The sequence below is a fragment of the Varanus komodoensis genome, unplaced genomic scaffold (assembly GCF_004798865.1).
Source record: "Varanus komodoensis strain SLA01 unplaced genomic scaffold, ASM479886v1 scaffold15, whole genome shotgun sequence".
NCBI classification, from domain to species: Eukaryota; Metazoa; Chordata; class Lepidosauria; order Squamata; family Varanidae; genus Varanus; species Varanus komodoensis.
The window spans coordinates 22,207,679-22,222,229 of record NW_025335440.1 but is presented as its reverse complement, the minus strand read 5'-3'; the positions used below and the strand labels follow the sequence as shown (position 1 = coordinate 22,222,229).

General features: G+C 43.6%; 1 protein-coding gene across 2 annotated transcripts in view; it reads left to right on the top strand.

Moving 5' to 3' along the window:
• Window positions 1-14,551, top strand: part of MYO3A (myosin IIIA) — a 105,160-nt gene that overhangs the window by 39,759 nt on the left and 50,850 nt on the right. For both annotated transcript variants that reach the window (XM_044425270.1, XM_044425271.1), the window contains 7 exons: window positions 5,858-5,957; window positions 6,719-6,835; window positions 7,538-7,642; window positions 7,735-7,818; window positions 8,623-8,825; window positions 10,796-10,894; window positions 11,588-11,702. In XM_044425270.1, the coding sequence (XP_044281205.1) occupies window positions 5,858-5,957; window positions 6,719-6,835; window positions 7,538-7,642; window positions 7,735-7,818; window positions 8,623-8,825; window positions 10,796-10,894; window positions 11,588-11,702 (823 nt within the window). The remainder of the gene's footprint in view (window positions 1-5,857; window positions 5,958-6,718; window positions 6,836-7,537; window positions 7,643-7,734; window positions 7,819-8,622; window positions 8,826-10,795; window positions 10,895-11,587; window positions 11,703-14,551) is intronic.

The window sequence follows — 14,551 nt, the reverse complement described above, 5'->3', positions numbered from 1 at the left end:
ATGATATAGGTGGCATGGGTGAACCTAAATACTATATTGATTCCAATTCTTATGGTAATGTGGGCTTTCTAGATAAAGTATGGGGAGCCAGAAATTGTTTACTGATCTCTAGAGAATCTGTATGCAGTTTTAGAATGATCGATACAGAGATTTTGAAGAATCCAGGTTAGGTTGCTACACCAAGCACAAACCCTCCATAGCCAGCTCCAAATTACTAAGGGATACCTGATGTGTTAACAAATCAAATGGTTCTGGTAAAATGGCAAGGGGAACTTTCAGGTTTATAAGTCAACTGGGAGCTGGTGGGGGACTATAGAAACAACAACAACAAAAACTACCTAGAGCTAGGTCACAACATTTTTCAACATACTCCAGTATTGTCTGCTTTGACTGGTAGTTGCTCTCTGCTGCCTCCATGGAAGTCTTTCGTATTGTCTGCTGCCTAATTCTTTTAATAGGAAAGGCCAGGGAACCTTCCGGTTTCTGCACCTAAACCTAATATGTCTTGTTTTAGGAAAGCAAAACCCAGTCATGAGGTTTCTGCAAATAAAATTATTCTTAGCATTCTAGATCAACTTGAGTAAAACAAATAATTTCTCCATGTCCTGTACTCCTTCTGTGGTGCTTTAGCATTGGCTCATTTGATTTTTCTTTTCTATTTTTTATGCTTAAAATTGCCTTTATCATTGAAATCATTATGAATATGGCCGTTAAAATTTGAATGCACATAAAATGTTCACAGATGATAAACTTTTCCGTGCTTTAGTATGGATGACTGTATAATTTGTTGTGTTCACATTTTTATGTGGGAAAAACCCATTCACACCTTCAGAATGCAATCCATGGAAGGAAATCCATTCTGAAGTTGCAAAGAATTTTGTCCCCTCCCAAAAAAAATAAAAAATGTATATTTGAAGCATGCCCACAGAAAAATAAGTACCTTTCAAAAATGTACACAAAGACACACATGTACAAAAATGCATCCATTTTGGAAGAAGTAAACAAAAATACACGACTTTCAGTATGGCTGGGAGAAAGCCTCATATCCTGATGTGAGTCGGATGAGTATATTGGTAGAAAACTGGGAACAAATGAGACTGAACTTAACAGATTCACTCATCCGTAGGTGTTGACCATTTCATTCAAGAATAGGAAGTCATCCTTCTAGGTACGTGGATTATTGAGAGCCAGTGTGGTGTAGTGGTTAAGAGTGTGGGACTTGGACTAAGGAGATCTAGTTCCAGTCTCTGTTCAGTCATGGAGCTCCCTGGGTGGCTTTGGGCCAGTCACAGACTCTCATCCCAACTTATCTCACAGGGTGGTTGGGTTGTATAAAGCTAAGCGTTGTATAAGACTGAGAGGAGAATTATGTAAGCTGCCTTGAGTTCTTTTAAAGGAAAAAAGACAGGATATAAATATGATAAAAATAAAATTAAGGGAAGGTACTGGTACCAAATAGGTTTCCTTAGAATGGCATGTTAATATGTCACGGGATATTTTCCCCAAAGGAGAGTGTTAAGACGTCAGCTCCTCCCTTTGTCAAGTGCTACAAAAGGGGTTCTTTACCACCCCCACCGCTACCCCCACACTCACAACTCTCTCTGTGAAGCCTAGCAGCTGCATCAGCTAGAATCACGACCATGTTTTTAATCCTTATTTTAATCTCCAAGGTGTGCTTTTTTGTGTTTTCTTGCCTTTTCTTTCATAACACCAAATAGTAATTGCTTAACTGATCTAGTAATTTTCCCTGTCAGATGAACTGTTCTAATTACCTTACAAATGACAAGAAATTACCTAGGAGTTGCCATTTTCCATGCTATTTTGAGAGCCATCAAAAATCGCATTTGTGCATTCGAACAATTGGACCAAAAGAGCTCCAGTGACCTCCATTTGCTTTGACTGAGAGACAGGGACGAGGTAGGCAGCTGGGGGTGGGGAGAAAATGAGCAAAAACAATAACTGTCTTGAGTCATTCTGTGGAGAACGTCGCCTTGATGAAGCAGCCTGTCAGGATCTTGAAACTGCCTGTGGAACTGAATGTCTGCAGCGAATACTAAGAATAATAATTTCACTGGTGAAATGAGAACAATGGGTAAATACAGATATTTCTGTTTCTAGCACCCATGAGCATGCTGGTCAAAGAAAAGACATCCACTGATGTCAGATAGGAGAACTAATTTTTTTGATCACTTCGGGGGCTAAAGAAGTGAAGCAGCATTACTTGCCTTGAAGGGGTCTGTGCCCTTTGACTCTGAAATAGGCAAAATACCACAGTGTTCTCATATCTGTCTCTTCTATATACATCACTTGGGGAGGAATGTAAACTGTCGTATTCTCCATCTGTCCATAAGATAATCAGTATATGGACTTAGATTTCCTTCTAGAAGTGTGTGTGTGAATGTATATAAACCTACATAGTATAACAACACATACACATATACATGTATACATGAAAAACATTAGTGGTTGCATGGGAGGAAATGAAGCAGGGTGTTTGGAAGACAGATCCATAACAGGAAAAATGCAGCTGGAGAAGCAGATGACTGGCCTGGTGTCTCAGCTTATTTTATCTTTCTCCCATTTCAGCCACCGCTAAACCCTGTAGGCTGAATGTGAGACTCCCTAGCAGTCCTTCTAGCCACACATTTCTCTATATTTGGCAACGGGGTAAAAATAGCTTGTGGTGTGTAAGAGTTAACATCGGGAACAGAGAATGACAAGTTGGCTCCAGGGTTCCTTGGGCGAGGAGAAAAAATAACATGTCAGTTTTTTGCATCTGTCATTCATAGCCTACATGCAAAGACTTGGTCAAAGTCACCCTGAAAGAGGGCATGTGTATGAAGGAGGGTGACCTTTCATGGAAAGTGCTGCCAAACAAATTGCTTCAACAGTAGAAGGCCCAGTGTAAAGGCCCAGTGTAATTTGCTTATTGAAATGCCTGAAACCTGATCCAAAAACGTTATGCTACCCAGTGATGCTCAAAGCATGGAGTATTTCCCAGCATACCTATATGATGCCATACCATGACTTTCCTTAGACTTACGGAGTGTTGCCATGTGTCAGGGAATCATAGACTAGTAGTGTTGGAAGGGGGCAAAGTGTTATCAGGTCCAACTTAACCACCCCTCCCAGATGGTTGCCCAGTGCCATTTCACACCTAGAACACCGAGGAATTTTTTTTATACTGTTGGGGAAAACATGAATCGAATGTGGATCTTGTGGAACTGTGAGGCTGGAACAAGGGAAAGGTGGATGATCGAGTAAGTCTGACCTGGAAGTCTGACCAGGAACAACCACGGACTATTCTAGTCCCATTGCTATGATGAAAGGCTTGTGTTGGTATGGGGTTCCTTCCTTTGGCCTTGCTGGCTGGTGGCAGAGGACAGCTTGAATGTCTTTCTCAAGTGAGCAGTACAAGACCCACTGGGGGTTTGATTCCTGGTGCAAAAATGGCTGTGGAGAGCCAGACCACACAGTGGCCTGCTCGATGCTTTGAGAAGTCCACAAAAGGACAAGAATGCAAAAGCACCCTCCTGTTCACATCCTCAGCAGCTGATATAAGAGCAAACCTCCTCTGATACTGGAGATAAAATACAGGCCTCTGCTCAAGTACCATTGTTAGCTTTACCCTCCATGAGCTGTCTAATTCCCTTTGAAAGCTCCCCAAATTGCAGCCATTACTACTTCTTGTGGCAGCCAGTTCCCTATTTTAGCTATGTGCTTCATTTTATCTTTCCCAAAATGCTTGTCATTCAGCTTCCTTGGAAGACTCTGTGTTCTTGTTGTGAGAAATTTTCCTTGCTAGCCATTTTTTCCACACCATGCATAATTTTGTGTACATTTTGTACATGCTGAATGATGTAGATTCATATGGGGAAAGCAAACCAATTTAATGTGAAAAATGTCCACAGACATAGAGGTACAAATGTTTAGAATTTATGTATTTGTTAGATTTATATCCCACCTTTTTATTGTTTAAAAAGTCAAAGCAGCTTACATCATTAAACCAATATACTTATTGGTCTCCATTTCATTCTAACAGGACATTTTTGGTATAGCACTTTGAAAAACAGGTTACCTTGTTTAGTCTGATAGAGATCAAAGCACATGACTGTGATCTAGTTGCTAGGAAAAGCACTGCTAATATCATTGTGAAGAACTGCACATTTACTTAAGCAAGCAGCCCTGGGATGCAGCTGAGAGCTGCCTCACCTTTGGAGGCCATGGATTCTGTTGAGAGAGGGCGTCCAAAATCAGATCCATCCCCTTTGCAGCCACTGCAGAAAGCATTGTGGTGGTTGCTCTTTTGAAATTGTAATGGCAACATTGGAAGGGTTTGGGGAGAAGAAAAGGGGAGAGGGATGTTGGGAAGGAAGGGATGAGGAGAGCCCAGGACTTTTAGGATCCTAAAGCATCCCACCTACAAGGTAGGTCAAATAGACAAAGTGAGAAGCTCATCTAACTGAAAACAAAGGAAAGGAGGGAGGCATTCTCACCTCCACCCTTCTCCCACGTTTTCTGGCTTGTGTCATGTGGTATCAGATGGAAAGATGCCACTGAATTTGGAGCCCTTTGGCTGTCCAGTGGCAATCCCTTAGGCTTGCACTCTAAGTGATGTAATCGGGCAGTGGATTTTAGTAGATTACTGCTGGAACTATAGAGGGTGAAAGTGCGAATATTCAGGGTGTTGTGCAATTAAATCAATTGGCAGTCTTGTCCACACCACTGGCAGTGGCAAAGGAGGCAGTAGACTGGAGGGACTGGCACCATTTTTTCCCATCCCAAAGATGCGCAGACTTTTGTTTTGTGTTTTTATTTTTATCTTTTTGAGTTGGGTTCGTTCACCTGTGGGGCTGTGCAGTTCCATCATCTGCAAATGGGAAGCTACACTTGAGCAATGCCCCAGGGGCTCCCTGCTGTCAAAGTGTAGCAGGTACCAGCTAAACCCAGAGTGATTCCAAGTAGGATTTTTATTCACTTTGCTTTAATGTAACAGTTGTCAAAGGAAGGGCTGTCAAGTCAAACTAAAGCCAAGGGGGGTAGGAACCTTTCCCCCCTTCACAGTGAACGCCTCATAGTTTAGAAGCCATAGTTTAGATAGGGGAGTCTACATAAACCAGTGATGGTGAACCTTTTAGAGACCGAGTGTCCAAACTGCAACCCAAAACCCACTTATTTATCACAAAGTGCCAACACTATAATAAAACCTGAAAACTGATGTTTAAGTTTAGAAAAAACGACTCACAGCCAGTCCAGGCATATCTATCTATCTATCTATCTATCTATCTATCTATCTATCTATCTATCTTTCCTTGGCAGCACACTGACTGGCCATGCGAAAGCTCGGACTAGTCACTGCTAATGAGTCTCAGCTTGTGACGTCATTGCCTGGTGCCGCTACTCCTTTCCGAGCGTGCTCACGGCCCCTGTGTGTGCTGTTATCCGATGCTCGGCTGCTGGGGCGATGCTGGGGCGACTTGGCTCGCGTGCCGACAGAGAGGGCTGTGTGTGCCTGCTGGGCCACGCATGCCATAGGTTCGCCACCACTGTCATAGACCTTCTGGAGGGAATGAGAAGAGAATAGCCCATAGTGAGGTCGATCATACATTGTCCCACAATAACCAACCCACCACAGCTTATTTCCAGGGCGCGTTACTCTAATGCGCAGACCTGCCCAAAGAGAACATTCCTTTTGTTTATTCCCTTATAATTAATCAAAAGCAGTTTATTTTTTCATTGGATTTCTAAACCATACCCAATAATCCCACACAGCACTCCCCAGGCAGTAGACAACCACTTTATTTATGGATTTCTTTCTGTGTGCTTATATTCCCCCAATTTTTCTTTTCTTGTACAGATTTGAGCGTATTCATACTAAAAAGGGGAATTACAGTCGTTCTCCAGTTGCAAACCAGGAGGATGTAGACGATCTGGCAACCTTGGAAGTATTAGATGAGGTAAGACATATATTGACCACATGTGAATGCACAGGGGGAGCGTGAATGGGCTGGCACTCATGCAAGCAGAGGGGAGTGGTCCTGGTCCATTGTCAGCACTGTCCTCTCATGTACCTCCCTGTGTTCTTTTGCACTTCCTGGAACTGGTGGAGGTCTAGAAAGGGGATCCCTTTGCTTCTTGCCGTCTCCACATTATCAGGAGTTCCAGGTGCAGGGAAGAGTCTATGCAGGTGCTGATAGTTCCCCCTTCAGACTTTTGCGTAGTTTTTGTGTTACACATGAACAAAGAGTGCCGTAAGTGTTGTTGCACAGAACTGAAGATAAGGGAGCATAATAAACCTGCTCCAGGTGTTCAGCTGCAATACAAGTAGGTCTAAAGTGAAAATGGTGTCCGAACACACACTCCAAACTACATCATTCAGAACGATGATCTGAAAAGATCTCACAACTGTGTTAGGTTAAATGTGCTTGCAAAGCTCCCACAACCAGAAACCCTAATAGGACAGGACTTATAAGCCCCTTTTCAGATTTGTACCAAACATGCTAAAATCTGTGATGTGGCCAAGGGTTCAGGGGTACTTGGGGGTGGAATGTGCATTCTCACACATAGCCTGTCTGCAATTTTAGCCCTAGTAGTGTTGACACGATTTCTAATTCAGAATGCTGGCTTTTGAGGTAATGTTTCTGATAGATGTACAAAGTCAAGATGCATGCAAATACATAAATGGGTCTGTCTGTCTGTCTGTCTGTCTGTCTTCCAGAATACAGTAACGGAGCAACTGCAAAAGAGCTATGCGAGGGATCAGATCTACACCTACGTAGGAGACATTCTCATAGCAGTCAACCCTTTTCGGAACTTAGACCTTTATGCTACCCAGGTGTGAAAATAAAAGCTTCTATTTGGCGTGAAATTTTGAAAGGCTGCCACATTTGTACTAAGCTCTGAGGCATTTGAGGGGGAAGCTTTCTCTCCTCACTGTACACTGAAGAGGTCAAGAAAACATTGCCCAGGGGGAATAACTAGCCGAGCCTGTAATAAAAGCCTTTCCATATGCCATGGGCTGTTTGGGTTGGGAGGCTTCCCAGAGCTTGGTCAGCCAAGCTCAGAGCTGCACAGCGTCTCCCCTAGGGCTGTGGACTTCACTGGGCTTGCCCATGTGTCCCTCCAGCCTTAGCAGTCCTCCTTTGGGAGGTTTGCTTAGTTCTGCCAGAGCAGTGATTGATGTCCAGGGATTCAGCTAAACGTAGACTGAAGCTAATATATGGTGTGTGTGCAAGATCTCATTTCCCGTTCCAAGTAGAAGAGCTTACAAGACAAATGTTTGATTCATGCTGCATTCAAGCTGAATAGGCCAGATCAGTAACCATGCTGGCTGCAGGATGATGGGAGTTGCAGTCCAACCTATCTAGAAGGTGCCAAGTTAGGGAAGACTGGAATAGGCAAATTAGTATTCTGGTCCAGGTAATTACAACTTTGGGCAATGCCAGTACTCAGAACTGGTCTATCTTAGGAGACCAGAAATGCAAGAGGAGAACATGAACGAATGGAGACAATGATGTTTCTGTGCTCCTACCTTCAGCACTCCAAACTGTACATTGGGGCCAAACGGACTGCCAACCCCCCTCACATTTTTGCCGTGGCTGATATTGCGTACCAATCCATGGTCACATATAATTCAGACCAGGTAATGACCTTGTTCTAAAAGGCCAAATTTGATCCTCCCTTCAGTTGTGAAGCAAGGTAATTCTAGGCATGGTCTCTGGCTCTCCTCTGCAGTGTATTGTCATTTCGGGAGAAAGTGGAGCGGGAAAGACCCAGAGTGCCCATCTTCTGGTTCAACAGTTGACTGTCCTTGGAAGGGTAAGAGAACTTCTAAGCCTAGTTGTGAAAAATGTTTTGGCTCGCAGCCCCTCCAAAAGTTTCTCTGCTCCACAGCTATAGGAAGGAAATATACTCAGTTCACCTTTTAATGCAAACTCACCTTATTTTGCACTTTTGAACCAATATGTTAATCAAAACTGGGCTTACCTTTGAAATTCACACTTGTACAAATTTTGCAATGAAATTCTCCAATTAAAGGGTACATACACGTGTGACTAACAAGGGTAGGTGTGCACCAAATTTCACGTGTTGGTAAAAATTACTTTTCAAAATGCACTATATTGAAAAAAAAGTTACAAAAATGTATATTTGGAAACATTGTATTCAAAAATATGTGCATTTGGAAAACTGCACACAAAATGTGTACACATTTTAAAAAACTAAACTTTTAAAGACTCAAAGTTCAGGACAAATATTCTTAAAATTCAGGATGAACCTTAATCTTAGGAAAACAATTAACTGAGAGACACCAAGAATGACTGGTTTATCCTTCCCTAATGAGGCATAATTATTTTGAATCTGTAAAAGTCTCCAAACTCATCTGAGGTATCCTATATTGAGAGTTTAAATGAATGAGATCCCTCATGTATAAAGTTAACATGTGCATTAGAGCTTATTTTCTCTGAGTTATTGATGCTAGCTATTATCATGGTGATCATAGAACCAGGAGGGTTACCAAAAAATGGATCACCTATTGTGGGGCAGAAGACAATTCTTACTCCTGGTTGTATACAGAAATTGCATTTTTTGAAAGTTCTCCATCTGTTTTTAATGTTTACCCAGGCGAATAATAGAACTCTTCAAGAAAAGATTCTCCAGGTCAACAATCTGCTGGAGGCTTTTGGAAATGCAGGCACTATAATAAATGATAATTCCAGCAGATTTGGGAAATATCTAGAAATGAAATTCACTTCCACTGGAACTGTTGTAAGCGCTCAGATTTCAGAATATCTTCTAGAAAAATCTAGAGTCATACATCAAGCTGTGTAAGTAGAGGGAGAACAAAGGGGGCACTTTCAGAGAAGAGGGCGGGAAAGTGTTAAATTGGGGTTTAGTTCGGATGAATAGCAAGGGTGCTCTGCATTACCTGCATGTGGCCAGCTGGTGGGATTGGCTGTAGCAAGGGCACAAGGCCACTTAAATTGCATTGTGTACACCACTGAACGGTGAAGTTATTTCCTCAATGATTTTTCTAGCGGCCACAAAATGAGGACTGACTTGTTGAAATGTATGAGGCAAGCATGGTAGAGCGTTCATCCCAAGTAACACTGATGGTTGCTATCTATTGCGCTTGTTAGGTGTGACTCTGATTAAGGGAATCACTGCAGTTGAAGGCCCCCTTCTTAGACAATGCAGCCTTCAAAGTTGCTGTGTCAGATTCAGAATCAGAACTGGAAGAAGTGGCATCCTGAAATGCTTAGCTGAGATTTCGACTAAGGCAGGCAGCTTGGGGAACCGTACAGTTTCAAGTGGAGAGCCAGTGTGGTGTAGTGGTGAAAAGCATGGGACTGGGACTCAGGCGATCTGGGTTCTAGTCCCCGCTCAGCCATGGAGCCAACTGGGTGACTTTGGGCCAGTCACAGACTCTCAGCCCAACCTACCTCACAGGGTTGTTGTTGTGGGGATAAGATGGAGGAGGAGAATGATGTAAGCTGCTTTGAGCCCTTTGTAGGAAAAAGGCAGGATACAAATCGAAAAATAAATACATAAATAAAATAAGTTATGTGGTTGAGCATTCAGAAATGGTCAGAAATGACTATACATCTTCAGCCCAGTTGTACAGGGTAAGGAAAAATGGCCAAGCAATTGAGAAGCATCAGATGTTCTCAGTTATTGGCCCAGCAGCAGCAGGAACCTCCCTGAAGGTGGAGACGGTTCCTTTTGCTTTTCTCTGGGAGGACGAGTATTTAGTTTGGAATGAGTATTTAGTTTGGAATCAACTTTGTATCATGAAGCTACATTTCCCTAATGACTAGTAGTCAAAGTCACTAGTGCCTTTTGTTAATGGCTGCTGCAGTATTCTTGCATCACAAAGCCAGCCTAGCTGGCCAGCTTTAACATAATAGAGATGTTGGTTAGACAGCTTTTTGTCCTGATTGCTTGGGAGGAGGTGGAAGGGTGGGGAAGGTTGTCCCATAGCAACAATGTACAACAGGAGTAATAGGAACAATAGGCATTCATCTGTACTGGGTCAAAGTTAGAAGCATAGCTTACGTATAAGATTTAGATACAGAGAGTTGTTTTTCTTTAAAACAGAAAATAAAATCCTTTATGGGTGCGATTCTGTGGCTGTTAAATGCTGTCTAGGTGGGCACAGGAACACTGAGGACCAGGTTCTCTCCATGCTGGATGCAGCTCGGAAGGCACAAGTGCCTCTGCTGTGAGAGGCGAGTTCAGGAGGGCGGGGCTGGCATGGAGGGAATGAGAAAAGGTCTCCCGTAATGTAAGGCAGGGCTCAAACACTTGGGCCACTGAAGCAGCCAAGGGTTTTAAACGGCAAGGGAAGCATGGAGGGAATCCTTGGATTTGTGCAGCTTCTACCCCCTACTGGATGCTCTGAGGTCAAAGGATTGTGGGCAGTCGTGCTGGATGGAGCCTTGATCAGTGCTTGTGTCAGTCTGTAGAAATGTGTGTGCATGCACGCACAATATACCTGCACGCACAATATAATGCATAGCGATGCTTTTTCTGTTCATGATCTGCTTTCAATCCTGGCCTCCTGCTCTGCTTGTCATCTTGTGCCGTGACCACACCTTTCACTTCTTCCTAAATTCTTACAGACTGATGGAGCAAGGCCTAGAACTGGCTAGAAGATTAGCTGAAGTGTAAATAAGAATGCTTTTGCCATGCATTTTATCATAGCAGACAACCAGATGTTACGCATTCTTGGCTCCATGTTGGTGTTCTGTTAATAGCTGCCATATTGTGGCTTGTTGCTTTGCTTTTCATTTTTCAGAGGAGAGAAGAATTTTCATATTTTCTATTACATCTATGCTGGCTTGGCAGAAAAGAAAAAACTGGCTCATTATAAATTGCCTGAAAATAAGCCTCCCAGGTAGGAGTGGCTTCTGTCTGCATTGTATTTTTCCCCCCCACCACACATGTGGCATGTGCCCAGTTTTGCATTTCTCAAGGGGAGTAAGAATACCATTCCCATGCTGCCTGGGGATGACGGGAGTCCAACTTATCAGGAGGGTGCTAGACTGTGATGGGTTTCACTAAACTAGTGGTGCAAAGATCTGGCCGGAAATTGCCGGTTGTGGTCACTAGACTTCTTTCCTGTACTTGGCCCTGCCTAGGAAGCAAGCCAAGGTGGGTTCAAGTCCTCAAATGCTCAGGAACACTAGTGAACCACTTCATGGTGCAAAGTACTTAGGTCTTTGCACACAGCACATGAAGTCCACAAGTCATGTGTGTGGAAGGAGATACCCACTTGCATAGTTGTGTGTGGGCGACTTGTGTACAAACCAGCCTCAGACTCACTAGGACCTGCGTCCTGCCAGACACCCTTGCAAACTCCGGGCACAAGGCAGACTTAGGGCAGAGAGAAAGTGGGCTGAAGTTTGGAGAGCTGAACTCAGGAAATATATCAAAGTCCACACCCCCAGGCTGAATTTCTCACACATTGCTACCCTAAACTCATTACCTGTTCTGAGTTTGTTTCCCCCCAAGATAAATACCTAAGTGGACTGTCACTTTTTCTTATATGAAAACTTCCACACTCTTTCTCACTCCTTTATTCCCCCAGGTATCTACAAAATGAACATCTCAGGACAGTACAAGATTTCATGAACAACACTTTCTACAAATCCCAGTTTGAATTAATTGAGCAGTGCTTCAAAGTGATTGGTTTCACAATGGAGGTGAGTGCCCTAAACTTCTGCCATGTTGCTGTTACTTTTTAATAAAGCATTTTTGAGGCATATCATATCAAAGCGGATAGCCACAAAAGGAAATTTCTGCAAGGATGTGTGAATAAATGAATACTGAAGCAGCTTCTACAGGGCTTGCTTGTTTTGGGCAGTTATCTCACTGGGCATTTTCACGTGTCACACTAACCCATCATGGCAATAAGCCACAGTCGATTGGTCATTCTGTAATAGATGATTAGGCTCATGAACGCTTGTTTCTTCTCTCTCTCTCTCTCTCTCTCTCTCTCTCTCTCTCTCTCTCTCTCGCACGTGCGCGCGTGCCCTTGGGCCTCCCAGGGATCCCTGTGCAGGACTAACTTGTCTCCTACTTCCTTCCAAAATCTATGGAGGAGAAAAGCCATGGAGAGCAAAAATTACTTACAATCATGGCAGGGAAGGCAGCAAGCCAACTCCAGCCACGCCAAGTTGTGGCACTGGGAGGATGCTGGCACTGGGAGGGTGCTCAAGCACATTTGGCAAGGGTGGCAACATTTTTCTCCAGTCTTGCCAAGTGGCTTGGTGGCCCATTCCTGGTACCCACAATGGGGTTGTTCTGTGGGGTTCAGATGCCATAACAGCCCATCATGGTTTCAACAACTCCTAGAACAACCTTGCAAGGTTCTTATGGCTCTACAATCCATTGTGGGATGCAACCCATAATGGGTTGGTGTGTTGTGCAAACCCTATCATAGATGAATATGCATGAAAATGCTATTTTAGAATATGTCATCAAGTTTTATTCAAACATGATCTCAAGAGTTGGATGTAGAAGGGATCAAGAATGGTCCACATCCAGTCACCTGCATGAAACATTTCCAGGGTGGGGGGAGCAGTGAAAAGTTCAGCAAAATAATTCTAAGGTTCATCCTGTGAAAGGTGTCATGTTAGAACCAGCTCTAAATGTTCATAAAGCCAAACAACTTATTGCTGTTGATGATACGGATTTATTTCAAAGATTGATTAAACCATTAAAATACCACTGAAATAATAATAACAAATTAATAGTAATTAATAGTAATATCATAATCAGGCATGGTGGACAACGCTAGCGGTCAGGGAAATGCCTGGGCAAACAAATTCATTTTAGGCACTGTGCTGGGAGCCGAGCAGCTCTCAGGAGGGAGACCGTGCTGCATCGTGGGCGGGACAGCTGAGGCAACTGATAGATTTACACAGTGTTCCATTTCACAGAATCACAGAACAGAAAAGTTGGAAGGGGCCATGAAGGCCATCAAGTCCAACCCCCTGCTGTTGCAGGACACCATGTTACACCATCCCACTCAGATGGCTGTCCAGTTTCTTTTTGAATGTCCCTAATGTGGGAGAGCCCACCACCTCTCTAGGCAGCTGGTTCCACTGTCGTATTGCTCTGACAGTGAGGAAGCTTTTCCTGACGTCCAGCCTGAACCTGGGTTTTCACAACTTGAATTAATTATTCTGTGTCCTACATTCTGGCATCAGCAAGAAGAGATCTTGACCTTCCTCTTTGTGACATCCTTTGAGGTACTTATGGAGGGATATCATGTCCCCCCTCAGTCTTCTCTTCTCAAGACTTAACATGCCCAGTTCCCAGTCTCTCTTCACAGGGCAGTGTTTCCAAACCCTGGATCATTTGTCATCTGCCTCAACTTCAAACCTAAATATTGTGGACAACGCAGATGGAGTCAGATGAGTGATTTGTTTTTTTAGTGTCCTGCCTTTCTTTTCATCCTCTGTATAATCCTTTGAGGGCACCATCTGATGTAACTCATCAAACTCAGAGGACTGCAGGCATCCAGAGAGAGCAGGGGGGAGCGGGGGAACATGGAGGCAAGGAAACGCATCTTCTGCGATGCAAAAAGCACAGCCAGCTTCATCCGCCTGCGCCTTTTGCCCCTGCTTGGGAGGAGGATCGGCTGGGGCCCCACTCGGATTTCCTCCACATGTGATTTGGGAGCTGCAGCCAGCCAGAAGCAGCACACTGGCTCAGAGGGAAGAAGGGGAGTCCTTCGAGGCCAAAGGAAGGCCTTGGAACCCATCGCTTTGGTTGCAGGTGGGACTTAAACCAGGCCTGTGACTGTCTAGACAAGCGTCTACAGCCATAGCCATGTGTGCAAAGGGAGCAGTGTGCCTTTGCCTACTAGATTAGCAAGTGCAGAGGGATATAATTTTTGTTATGGACTTTTCACCAAGCAAATTGGTGCTGAAGGCTCTAGAAAGTAGAAAGTGCTAACTCATACGTTGATTTTAGGTTTAAGTCTTTGTTTCCACATGTAGAATGCTGGTTTGTGTAAGTTACCCTCTCCTGAGCTCCTAGGAAAGTGCTTGCAGCCCATGCTGGGCTTTTGTCACCACTGGCAGCCTCCTTCTTACTAATTGCAGGTAATTGTTTAGACCCATGAAGTGAGGTGTGGGGATAAAATACATGGTAGCCTCCTGCATGGAAAAAATGAAATGTGCAGCAATGACTCCTTCAGGCCTAAATTTCCTTCAAATTCTGCCACATCTAGAAAGCATCCAGGGCAGAATCTTGTTGCTATATAGTCAAATAACCCCCTGAGCTTTTCAGAAAATTACTCTTTTAATCGATAAGCTGCATGTTCTATTGTACATGCACTCACAGCTTATGGTTTACTTTGTATCTTAAAAATCAAGCTAAAAACTACATGGCAAAACAGATTTTTAAAAAGAATATATAATGGAAAAGAGCTGCTGGGAAGAAACGGTAATCATGCTGTGCAAGACAGGTCAAGACATATTTAGCAGTTACAGGGAGCTGGCACAAAGATGTCAGGTAACGCAGCACAATGACAGAAGCCAAC